General features: G+C 43.6%; 1 protein-coding gene across 1 annotated transcript in view; it reads right to left on the bottom strand.

Annotated features, from left to right (window-relative positions):
* The window catches only part of MRPL58 (mitochondrial ribosomal protein L58), a 106877-nt gene extending 94600 nt beyond the window's left edge, over nucleotides 1–12277 (bottom strand). The window contains exon 1 of the mRNA XM_068262003.1: nucleotides 12108–12277. Within this exon, the coding sequence (XP_068118104.1) occupies nucleotides 12108–12230 (123 nt within the window). The 5' untranslated portion in view covers nucleotides 12231–12277. The remainder of the gene's footprint in view (nucleotides 1–12107) is intronic.
* Nucleotides 12278–12980: the final 703 nt, after the last annotated feature.

The raw sequence follows: 12980 nt of genomic DNA, 5'->3' as shown, positions 1-12980 counted from the left end.
ACTTAAAGAGGAGCTGTTAGGTATAGGGTCTCAGAGAAAATAAACACATATATCAGTAGCTAAAGATTGGCTGTACTTACATTACATATGCATTTCACTGTCCACGTTTGGATTTCACAGAATTTGTATATAGTATATGCAGAGATAGATGCTCCTGACAGCTCATGGCAGGCTCCATGTTTGTGAAGCCAAATGTGTCGTCATGTCCTGCCTGCTTCTGATCACAGATAAGCTGGTTCTTGAACAACACGGTGTGCAGTGAATATTAATGAGCCATGTGGCTAGGAACAATAGCTGACTCCTGCAGTGTAGTCTGCCCGGAGATGTATCAGTGCTACGCTCTGGACTGATTACACAAGCTGCTGTACCGTCTCATTAGCAGCCGAGGGGAGGGCCCCAGAATGCTTTGCAGTTTAGCTGCGGCTTGCGTCTTTATGGGTCTATAACAGACTAAGATAAGCACACATCAAAGGTAACTGAAATGTTTATCTTCACTAATGGCTTTTGAGCTTCCTTCTAAACTGTTTAACACAGGAGAATAGAGGTTTAAATTAGCTTCTGCAGCCTGACAGTTACTCTTTAATACTTAGTGGGAAAAACCCTTGTTTGCAAGCACAGAGGTCAAACGTTTCTTGTAATTGATGACCAAGTTTGCACACATTTTAGGAGGAATGTTGCAGATCATCTCTAAATCCCTAAGGTTTCGAGGCTGTCTCTGTGCAACTCTGAGCTTGAGCTCCCTCCATAGGTTTTCTATTGGATTAAGGTCCGGAGACTGACTAGGCCACTCCATGACCTTAATGTGCTTCTTCTTGAGCCACTCCTTTGTTGCCTTTGATGTATGTTTTGGGTCATTGTCGTGCTGGAACACCCATCCACGACCCATTTTCAGTTTCCTGGCCGAGGGAAGGAGGTTGTCGTTCAGGATTTCACGATACATGGCTCCGTCTATTTTCCCGTTAATGCGATTAAGTTGTCCTGTGCCCTTAGCAGAAAAACACCCCCAAAGCAAAATGTTTCCACCCCTATGCTTGACGGTGGGGACGGTGTTTTGGGGGTCATAGGCAGCATTTTTCTTCCTCCAAACACAGCGAGTTGAGTTAATGCCAAAGAGCTCTATTTTGGTCTCCTCAGACCACAGCACCTTCTCCCAGTCACTCACAGAATTTTTCAGGTGTTCATTGGCAAACTTCAGACGGGCCTGCACATGTGCCTTCTTGAGCAGGGGGACCTTGCGAGCCCTGCAGGATTTTAATCCATTGCGGTGTAATGTGTTTCCAATGGTGTTCTTGGTGACTGTGGTCCCTGCTAATTTGAGGTCATTCACTAACTCCTCCCGTGTAGTTCTAGGATGCTTTTTCACCTTTCTCAGAACCATTGACACCCCACGAGGTGAGAACTTGCGTGGAGCCCCAGAGCGAGGTCGATTGATGGTCATTTTGTGCTCCTTCAATTTTCGAACAATCGCACCAACAGTTGTCACCTTCTCTCCCAGCTTCTTGCTAATGGTTTTGTAGCCCATTCCAGCCTTGTGCAGGTCTACAATTTTGTCTCTGACATCCTTGGACAGCTCTTTGGTCTTTCCCATGTTGGAGAGTTTGGAGTCTGCTTGATTGATTCTGTGGACAGGTGTCTTTTATACAGGTGACTAGTTAAGACAGGTGTCCTTAATGAGGGTGACTAATGGAGTAGAAGTGTCTAACCACTCTGTGGGAGCCAGAACTCTTAATGGTTGTTAGGGGTTCAAAAACGTATTTCACTCAATGAAATGCAAATCAGTTGCTATCTTTTATTTAAGGTTATTTTTTCGATTTTCCTTTTGATGTGCTATCTGCCACTGTTAAAATAAACCTACCATTGAAATGATACTGTTCTGAGACTTTTCATTTCTTTGTCATTGGACAAATTTACAAAATCAGTGAGGGGTCAAATAATTATTTCCTCCACTGTATATTCTCAAAAGGTATCAGAAATTACCTGAATATCGGCGGAAAACTCTTCATAAATACTTTAGGGAACCCACATATGGATCTGGAAACCACAAGGTCTCCACTGCTTTGAAAGCGGGGAAAAAACATTCTCTCCGTATTTCCCCTGATCTAATTGGTAGATGCGCGAAAGGGGGGCGGGGTAAAGCTCCGTGCAAAGGGGTTTGATGGACAGGTCTTAGAACCAATAGGTAGGGAGACCGCTCCCCATGCATCATATTAGTCACCACTCCTCTCATTGAAAACATTAGATGACGTCAGTCCGCCTAGCGTCAAACCGGCTGTATACTTAGTTGCCATGGTGATGTCCACGTTGGGCGTAGAGCGCAGTGCATGAATTATACAGCGGGCCGTCATAGGTTCACATCCTCCTGATTGGAGGTAACCTAGGAGATGTAACCGCTGGGCGTGAATAAATTAAAAGACGATCAAAGGTTTATGTCCTCCAGCCTTATGGTTCTCTAGGTGATGTATACATGTTACACAGTGAAACACAACATTCACATAATACCGATCGCATTCCCACTGCAGTCATATTGGTTATTAGGAGAGACAAACGCCTGTAAAGCAACTCCCCTAAATGAAAGAAGCCACCATTTGTCATACATTAAGACATAATAGAAATATAACAAATCTGTTTATCAAGACACAGTATGCTCGCCGATAAGCACTCGATTCATTAACCACCCTGGCGTTCTGATTAAATCGCCAGGGTGGCTGCGGGAGGGTTTTTTTTAAATAAAAAAAAAACTATTTCATGCAGCCAACTGAAAGTTGGCTGCATGAAAGCCCACTAGAGGGCGCTCCGGAGGCGATCTTCCGATCGCCTCCGGCGCCCAGAATAAACAAGGAAGGCCGCAATGAGCGGCCTTCCTTGTTTTGCTTATATCGTCGCCATAGCGACGAGCGGAGTGACGTCATCGACGTCAGCCGACGTCCTGACGTCAGCCGCCTCCGATCCAGCCCTTAGCGCTGGCCGGAACTTTTTGTTCCGGCTACGCTGGGCTCAGGCGGCTGGGGGGACCCTCTTTCGCCGCTGCTCGCGGCGAATCGCCGCAGAGCGGCGGCGATCAGGCAGCACACGCGGCTGGCAAAGTGCCGGCTGCGTGTGCTGCTTTTTATTTCATTAAAATCGGCCCAGCAGGGCCTGAGCGGCAGCCGCTGGCGGTGTTGGACGAGCTGAGCTCGTCCAGACCGCTCAGCTGGTTAAAGCTACATTGGCACAATTGGCAACAGGGTTGAGGGTAAAGGACTCATTTATATTTATAAGCAGAGCTAATAAAGAACCAGATAGGGCTAACAGATGTCCTTTTGATGGAGTAGTATTATAACAACATAGATTCCAATAGAAATACTGGTAAGAGAGCATCACATATTTTATTACCCCAGCATTGTAGCTTTAATGAATTGAGTGCTTATCGGCGAGCATACTGTGTCTTGATACACAGATTTTTTATATTTCTATTATGTCTTTATGTATGACAAAATGGTGGCTTCTTTCATTTAGGGGAGTTGCTTTACAGGCGTTTGTCTCTCCTAATAACCAATTCCCCCCCCCCCCCCCCCGATCAGTCCACTCCTGACGGTAGCTGAAGCCAGACTCCCAGTCCAAGCAAAGTTGGCTCATGGTCCAACCAGAACGGTGTCCGTCCACAGAACCCAAGTCCAAGATTCTTCTATCTTGATCACTGTTATTTTGGTAAGCAAATAGCCTTGTGTGTATCTTGTAACTTTTACTTTGTAACTTTTTTTTTTACTTTGTTTTTTGTACATCTTTTGTATATATTTTCTGCATTGTTCCATTTTTTTTCTGGAATATTAAATTGTTATTTAATAAGATTGACTTCTGCTGTACTAAACTAACACCCATAGCCTAGAAGAGACTGATGTGTAACTGTGTATAAGTTCATGCCTGATTGTATGATTGAGCGACACTATCGTACGAGATTGTAATTGCAGTGTGTGTATGGGGCACTTCTGCGCTCGACAGCCGAGTGGGAATAGTAACAATATCGTTCAGAACGACTGTTAGTGGTTTTGCTTCACTACAGTGTAAGATTGCAACTGTGTGGGTGTGCATGGCGTTCTCGTATCCGGCCTAAAGCACAAAGCTGACCCAAATACGAAAACGCAGATTGCGTGTTGAGCACTCGACAGCTGAGTGGACGTGTCTAGCAACAGCTAATGGTGGCAGTGGTAAGTGTTTGAGGGGTCCCAGCCTTGTTTGAAGCTTGAATTAGGCTGCTCCCCGCTTGATCTGGTCAAACCCGCAGTCGGGAACCGTATACACAGGCGTGCCGCAGGCCGGTTCCTGACAGGCGTAGCTATACATACCTCGCCACGGTTGCCCGCCTTCTCGTCAAAGCCCGTTACTACCCCGATCAGTGAATGGGAATACAGTTCCCATTCACCGATCAAAGTGACGGTGATCAATGATCACCGGCATCAATGAGATGCCATGGTCATTAAGATGAACAACCAACCAGGGAAAAGGTACCCCCCAAAAAGCATCAGCCTGACACAATATAGGAAATAATAATCACATAATTGTATTGAGAATCTATATAACACAATTTAAAAAAAAAAAAAAAAAAAAATCACTGCAAAGTGAAACGGAAGATGGTTATATATTCGATAATATATAGGTAATAATCAATAAGGCATTCTCCAACTCAAATACCAGCAGTACATAGTATCTGAAAAAAAAATATTCCCATAATTTCTACAGCATACAATATAGAATATATATATAAAAATTTGCATATTACAATTGTGTTTATTGAAAGTATGTAACATGAAATGCATCTCTTAACTGCCAACGCTTAGGAATTTTAAAAGAAAACTTTGTTGCAGAGGTGTACAATGATATAAATGGTTATACGGGTTGATTGGAAGAGTAATTGCCGGTGACCTTACCTGGTTTGCACCTGGATTTAAAGTCACTGTTGGGCCCGAAGAAAGAAATTAATTACATATATGCATGCTAATGGACTATATAGGAGTGCACTCCGGTCTCACGCAGTTGCTATAGCCCCACAGTTGCTCCAGGGATTGTTTTTAAGGGAGGGTACATGTCTGTCTGTTTTTGTATGTCTATAGGCCATAAGAGGTTGCAATAAATTTTCATATATTATTATTACACCAGCTTTGTGCTCCCTATATTTTCCCCCCTTTTTTACTGATATCTAGTTCATGGGTGAGACGAGCCGATTTAGGGTGATATCCCGTACCCCTTTATTTATTTTTTGCTTGCCATATTTATTCCCTTTTAAATAATACCAGTTACCTGGCTAGCCGGCTGATCTTCTGCCTCTAATACTTTTAGTCATAGACTAAAACTAGTCCTTGGTAAGACTACTTGTAAAAGGTACAGACAGGAACAAAGAACATCTATCAGGCCCTAGGCAATGTAACTGTGGGTGCATTTAAGAGTGATGTGCAGGTACTCTGCAGGGGAATGAGGGGATTCTTCCTCCATTACACATTCTTCATGTACAATCTGAACCAGGTTTATGGGTGATAGACAACACCTCTGTGTTCAATGTGCACAACATTCTCAGTGGATTCCCTGCAGCTCTGTGGGGAGTGCATATGTATAGTACTACTGTGTAACGAAGTAAACCTGAGACAGATGAAATTAAAGTTTTATACATACACTGGGCTTCTTCCAGCCCCCTTCAGGCTAATCAATCCCGCGCTGTCCTCCTGCCACCTGGATCTTCTGCTATGGGTCCAGGTACTTGAGCCAGTCGGGCGTAGTGCACATGCAAACACTCCTCCACTGGGAGAGTACTACACTTGCGCAGCACTATTGCGTAGGTGCAGAATGCTCCTGGCTGTGGGAGCGGCATGCGACCGGACTGCGCTAACTGGCTGAATTACCGGGACTCATAGCAGAAGATCCAGGTGGTGGAGGAAGACAGCGATTGGATTAGCCTGAAGGGGGCTGGAGGAAGCCCGCAGGTATGTATAAAACTTTTCTTATCATTCGTCTCAGATACCCTTTAATTCGTAGCCACCAAACCAAATTTTAACATATCAAATTATATGGATTTCATGAGTAAAGAGTGCATAAATTTGCATAAACCAGCATCAACGCAGAATTATTTCCATCTCATTGACCATCTCTATTAGTGACACAGATACACATCAGGCTTCATTCTTATAGCATAGGTGTGTGTGTGTGTGTGTGTGTGTGTGTGTGTGTGTGTGTGTGTGTGTGTGTGTGTGTGTGTGTGTGTGTGTGTGTGTGTGTGTGTGTGTGTGTGTGTGTGTGTGTGTGTGTGTGTGTGTGTGTGTGTGTGTGTGTGTGTGTGTGTGTGTGTGTGTGTGTGTGTGTGTGTGTGTGTGTGTGTGTGTGTGTGTGTGTGTGTGTGTGTGTGTGTGTGTGTGTGTGTGTGTGTGTGTAAAAAAAATATAATATATATAATTCCTGTGTACACATCACATCATACGTACAATCACAATCAGATAAGTATGTCCGACTTTAAAAATACGGGGACTGCTTTATCGAAGCAGCACAAGTAACTAGTTTTTGATTGGTTTACCGGTATTTCATTTTTGTAGACTAAGCACAGCTATTACTGTGTATATAAATTATTTATGATGACTATTATCTGAGAAATAGAACATTTTATAATATTTTCTATTTTACAGTTTAAATTCATTAGGAGTCGGTGCATTTTTTTTCCCCCGACTCCGAGTACCCAAAATTGCTCCAACTCCACAGCCCTGATAGAGATAGATAGAGATATGGAGATATATAGATATATTTTTTTTGTGTGAATATAGTTTATTCACAATGCAAAGAAGCAGGTCCTCACTGCGCTCCTTTGCCTTAGCTATGACTGTCCTCAAACCAACTGGATCATACGCAAAATGGGTGACTTAGCAGTGGGGTCCCAAAGGGGTCTGTACTAGGGTTGCCGCGGTATACCAGTTTTGCGCGATATACCACGGGCGACTGGGGGGGGGGTGACGTAGCGGCAGGGATGCGACGCAGCGGCAAACGCACAAACAGCGCCCCTCTCCCTCCCTCCTCTCTGTGCTGCGGCCACCTATTTCTGGCCACACCTATCCCTGGCTATCTATGCTGCGAGCACCTACTACTGGCTACACCTATCTCTGGCTACCTTTGCTGCAAGCACCTACTACTGGCTACACCTATCCTGCGAGCACCTACTACTGGCTACACCTATCACTGGCTACCTTTGCTGCGAGCACATACTACTGGCTACACCTATCCCTGCGTACCTTTGCTGCGAGCACCTACTACTGGCTACACCTATCCCTAGCTACCTATGCTGCGAGCACCTAGTACTGGCTACACCTATCCCTGGCTACCTATGCTGCGAGCACCTACTACTGGCTACACCTGTCCCTGGCTACTTTTGCTGCAAGCACCTACTACTGGCTACACCTATCCTGCGAGCACCTACTACTGGCTACACCCGTCCCTGGCTACCTATGCTGCGAGCACCTACTACTGGCTACACCTGTCTCTGGCTACCTATGCTGCGAGCACCTACTACTGGCTACACCTGTCCCTGGCTACCTATGCTGCGAGCACCTACTACTGGCTACACCAATCACTGGCTACCTATGCTGTGAGCACCTACTACTGGCTACACCTGTCCCTGGCTACCGTTGCTGCGAGCACCTACTACTGGCTACACCTATTCCTGCCTACCTATACTGCGGTGTCCTATTACTGGCTACACCTATCCCTGGCTACGAATACTGCGGCCACCTATTACTGGCTACACCTAGCCTTAGCTACCTATGCTGCGGCCACCTACTACTGGCTACAGAGGGGGGCCCCGGGTCCAAATAACTGTATAAAACCGTATACCGTAATACCGTGGTATTTTTTTTTTACGGTTATACCGTGGAATTTCATACCGTTGAAACCCTAGTCTGTACTGAGTCCAGTGCTCTTCAATGTATTTATTAATGACCTAGTAGATGCAGTAGAAAGCAAGGTTGTTATTTTTGCAGATGATACAAAATTGTGCAGAATCATTAACTCTCAGGAAAATAGTGACATATTGCAACAGGATCTAGATAGGATGGCTATATGGGCACATAAATGGCAGATGAAATTCAATGTTGAAAAAGTAAAGTCATGCATTTTGGTCATACCAATGGTCTAGCACCATACAACATAAATGGGGACATCAAACTTGGAGAAGGACTAAAGGCTCATACACATATATTTAACTTGTTGTCAATGAGTACTCCTAAAGGTACATACACACATCAGACTATAGTCTTTGGAAAATGAAAGATCACAGACCAATCTTACCACCCTTCATGTAGTATGAGAGCCATACTCTACACAGTCTTTTCTATGGAGCTGAACTCCACATCAGAAAAAAAATCTCTGCAAGATGCTGCACACACTGATGCTATAGAGACACAAGATCAGTATCTGCAAAAGATCTGTTCCTGCCAAAAAATCTATTCCTGCAAATTGCAATGATAGTCTATGAGATCTGCAGATCATCATACACACATTATTTAACTGACATTCATCTGCAGATCCGCAGATCTGAAAATCCATCTTGGTGGATCTGATCTGCAGATGAATGTCAGTTAAATCATGTGTGTATGATGATCTGCAGATCTCAGACTATCATTGCAATTTGCAGGAATGGATTTTTGGCAGTAACAGATCTTTTGCAGCTACTGATCTTTTGTGTCTGTACAGCATGTTTGTGTGCAGCATCTTGCAAAGATTTTTTCTGATGGAGAGTTCAGCTCCATAGAAAAGACTGTGTAGGTATGGCTCTCATACTACATGAAGGGTGGTAAGATTGGTCTGTGATCTTTCATTTTCCAAAGACTATAGTCTGATGTGTGTATGCACCTTTAGGAGTACTCATTGACAACAAGTTAAATAATCATATTCAATGCCAAGCCGCTGCAGCTAAAGCTAATAACATTTTGGGATGCATTAAAAGGGAAATAAAAACTGGAGATGCTAGCATAATATTGCCCCCGTTTAACTCTCTATTAAGGCCACATCTGGAATATGGAATTCAGTTCTGGGCACCCCATTACAGGAAGGATATTGCAGTTTTAAAGCAGGCCCCCCGAGACAAGCAACAAAATTGATACGTGGGACGGAAGGTCTCAATTACCAAGAAAGGTTAGATAAACTGGGTTTATTTAGTGTAGAGAAAAGACGCCTTAGAGGGGATCTAATTAACATGTATAAATACATCAGAGGGCAATATAATAGCTTGGCGGATGAGCTTTTTGTCCCTAGGCCTTCTCAAAGGACTAGAGGAAATGATCTGCGCATGGAGGAAAAGAGTTTTAGCCATTTATTTAGGAAAGGGTTCTTTACAGTTAGAGTGATTAAGATGTGGAATGCATTGCCACAGGAAGTAGTTATGGCAAACTCTATACCTGCATTTAAAGGGAGCTTAGATGCTTTCCTTGCGTTGAAAGACATCCATGGCTACAATTACTAGGTAATGCCTAATGATGTTGATGCACGGATTTTATCTGATTGCCATCTGGAGTCGGGAAGGAATTTTTTCCCTTTTGGAGCGGATTGGACCATGCCTTGTAAGGGTTTTTCGCCTTCCTCTCCTATATCTATGGAGAGGGCTGCTGTTTTCACCTGTTGAGTTGATTAAAACAGCTGTTCCCAATTAATCAGGGTAATTAGGATGCTTTAGAACAGCTTGGACTATTTGGAATATTATAGAACTTTGGATTTTTGCAGACTGTGACAGTTTGTGAAAGGTAGGAATAATTTTGGACTGGACACTTTTTGCTCAAATGTAAATAAAAGCTGAGAAATGTTTTTTCCACAATGCCTCTTGTACATCGTCTTATTGTCTTTTTGGAGACTCCTATGTCATTTCCTGTCAAAAAACGACTTGCTGGTTGAATAAAAACAGTCAAAATTTGCCAGGGGTATGAATAATTATGGGCGTGCGTGTGCATATATGGTGAGCGGATCTGAATTGAACCGCTCATATGTGAACACTCTCATAGGGAATCATTGCACAAGCATTTTAAGGGCAATTTTAAAAATGGCTGGCACTAAAAAAAAAAAAAAAACACAGAAAACGCCCTAGGTGTAAACAAGCCCTTAGGGGTCCATTCACACCAGAAGCGCTTTTCTCGGCGGTTTGCAATTGATTAGCTTTTTTTTAATCATGCCCCCGCGCTTGTGCACGCTGCCGCCCAAAGATCAATGAGCGGGAAAAACCTTTCCCGTTTGTTGATCTAAGCCCCCCGCAATGATCAGCTGCTTCTACGAGAAGCACCGCGATCATTGTGAAAAAAAAGTTGCCCAGCCTCCCTGAACTTCCTGCAAGCGTACTTCCTGTACGCTTGAAGTCGCATAAACGAAAACTCACTGTGGCCATCTTGTGGCCAAATAGTAAAACTACACTTTAAAGCATTTTCATATACAAATACATTAGTTATACATTAAAAATTAACTCATTACCTCCCATACTTCCCAATTATTTTTTTTTGTAAAAAAAAAAAAATACAATAAAAAAAAAATACATAGTTACCTTAGGGACTGAACTTTTTAAATATTTATGTCAAGAGGGTATAACACTGTTACTTTATAAACTATGGGCTTGTAATTAGGGATGGATGCAAAACTGAAAAAAATGCACCTTTATTTTCAAATAAGATATTGGCGCCAAACATTGTGATAGGGACATAATTTAAACAGTTTTTATAACCGGGACAAATGGGCAAATTTCATGGGTTTTAATTACAGTAGCATGCATTATTTAAAAACTATTAAAGGCAGAAAATTGAAAAATAATAAATTTTCCCCACATTTGTTCCTATTTTCCCATTAAAACACATTTAGAATAAAATAATTCTTGGCATAATGTCCCACCTAAAGAAAGCCTAATTAGTGGCGAAAAAAAAGATATAGTTCATTTCATTGCAATAAGTAATGATAAAGTTATAGACGAATGAATGGAAGGAGCGCTGAAAGGTGACAATTGCTCTGGTGTTAACCTCCTCAGTGGTATGGACGAATATATACGTCCATCACCGCCGGAGGTCGCCGCTCAGGCCCTGCTGGGCCGGTTTTTGCGAAATAAAAAGCAGCACACGCAGCCGGCACTTTGCCAGCCGCGTGTGCTGCCTGATCGCCTGAAAGAGGGTCCCCCCAGCCACCTGAGCCCTGCGCAGCCGGAAAAAAAAGTTTCGGCCAGCGCTAAGGGCGCTCGTCGCTATGGCGACGATGTAAGCAAAACAAGGAAGTCTGCTCATTGCGGCCTTCCTTGTTTATTCTGGTCGCCGGAGGCGATCAGAATGACGCTTCCGGAGCGCCCTCTAGTGGGCTTTCATGCAGCCAACTTTCAGTTGGCTGCATGAAACAGTTTTTTTTCTATTTAAAAAAAACCCTCCCGCAGCCGCCCTGGCGATCTTAATAGAACGCCAGGGAGGTTAAAGGGGTAAAACCCCTCAGTGGTGAAGTGGTTAAAATTGCAGAAAAAAAAATCACCACGATTTCACAAACACATATGCGAAAATCGCAGCGATTTTTCCACGATTTTAATGAAAGTGAATGGGAGAGATTTTAAAAAAACGCTACTCAATCACAAGACGCCCAGAAAAGCACTTCTAGTGTGAATGGGCCCAAGGGCCATTTTCCACTAGCAATCGCTAGCAATTCAGCAAAGTCCCTTTTTTTCCCGTGATTGCGATTTTGCTATGCAAAAATTGCAATAAAAATCGCTCTGAGGCGCAATCGCTCTTTGGTACAAAATGAATCACGGTAGTGGAAATTACCTACCGCGATTCTTATGTTATTATGCAAAAATCACAAGCGATTTGCAATTCAGCATCGCAATTGCAGCTAGTGGAAAAAGGCCCTTATAGTTTCAGTAACAAAATGCTTTTCAAAGCACTGGCGATCTGACCATCACTCTTGGTGTGCACCAGCCCATACTAGTATAAATGTATGCCATTTTGTCAATGTATGCTACTTCGTTGAAACATCAGCATCAAGACGTTTTGGCTTTAGCCCTTTAAATATCACGGGTTTACTTTAACTTCATGTTGTTACAAGATATTACCTCTCCCTTGGAATCCCTCAACGTGCCCGCCCAAATCCCAGCTCACCTCCGCCGCCCGCCTCACGTCATCTGGATACAACTTGTCTAAACTATAAATGCTCCGAAAGGTAGAGTAGCACCGACTCATCTGTACCCCACGGACCCGGGTTAACAAGCCGGTAAATGCCATGTTACTAGCGTCTTCACCCTTCCTGTAACCGAGTGCAACGCTAAAAAGACGCCCGCCCGTAAACTTCACTGCAGACGATATAGTTCCGTGCGTGACTGCAAGCTCGACATGAACAAAATGATTAGTGGCGCTCTAAAACGTCTTCGTCTTCTGCGTTTCAAGTATATTGTTGTGGATGTTTGAAAATTTTCTGTATTTAAATTTTAATAATGCACCGGAAGGGAATATAAATTGTACATGCATTGCTCTCAATGGTCCGTGTTTAAAGGCAACTCAGCATCTAAAATTGGTGGCGGTGGGTAAGGTGATCAGCATTACTTACCTATGGGAGCTGCTTCTCTGGCTACCGTTGATAGACTTATGCCATTTTCCCTACAGAAAGACTGCAGGGTGATGCAGATTCAGGCTCCCAGCAGTTTTGCATGCCTCCGACAATTGCAATGCAAGCTAGGAGATGTAGTCCATCTATCTGAGTACATCTCAAAGGTGGGAGATGTACTAATACCCCACCCTCAACAGCATATTGTATTATGAACCTCCCTTCTGAACATGGGTATAGCAATCACCCCTGCGACCCCTGCCATTGCAGGGGGGCCCAGTGGTTTTGGGTGCCCCCTCCTCCCTCTCACCAACCGCAGGTGCAACCAATTAGAAAAAAATAAATCTGTACTTTTCCGTTAGCTGGGCGCATCCGCTAGGTGGCGATAAAACTCCAACAGAATTACATCTATTTATTTCGCCAAGCATGAC

Source organism: Hyperolius riggenbachi, chromosome 12 (assembly GCF_040937935.1).
Source record: "Hyperolius riggenbachi isolate aHypRig1 chromosome 12, aHypRig1.pri, whole genome shotgun sequence".
In the NCBI taxonomy this organism is placed as follows: Eukaryota; Metazoa; Chordata; class Amphibia; order Anura; family Hyperoliidae; genus Hyperolius; species Hyperolius riggenbachi.
This window is presented reverse-complemented; position numbering and strand designations above follow the sequence as displayed.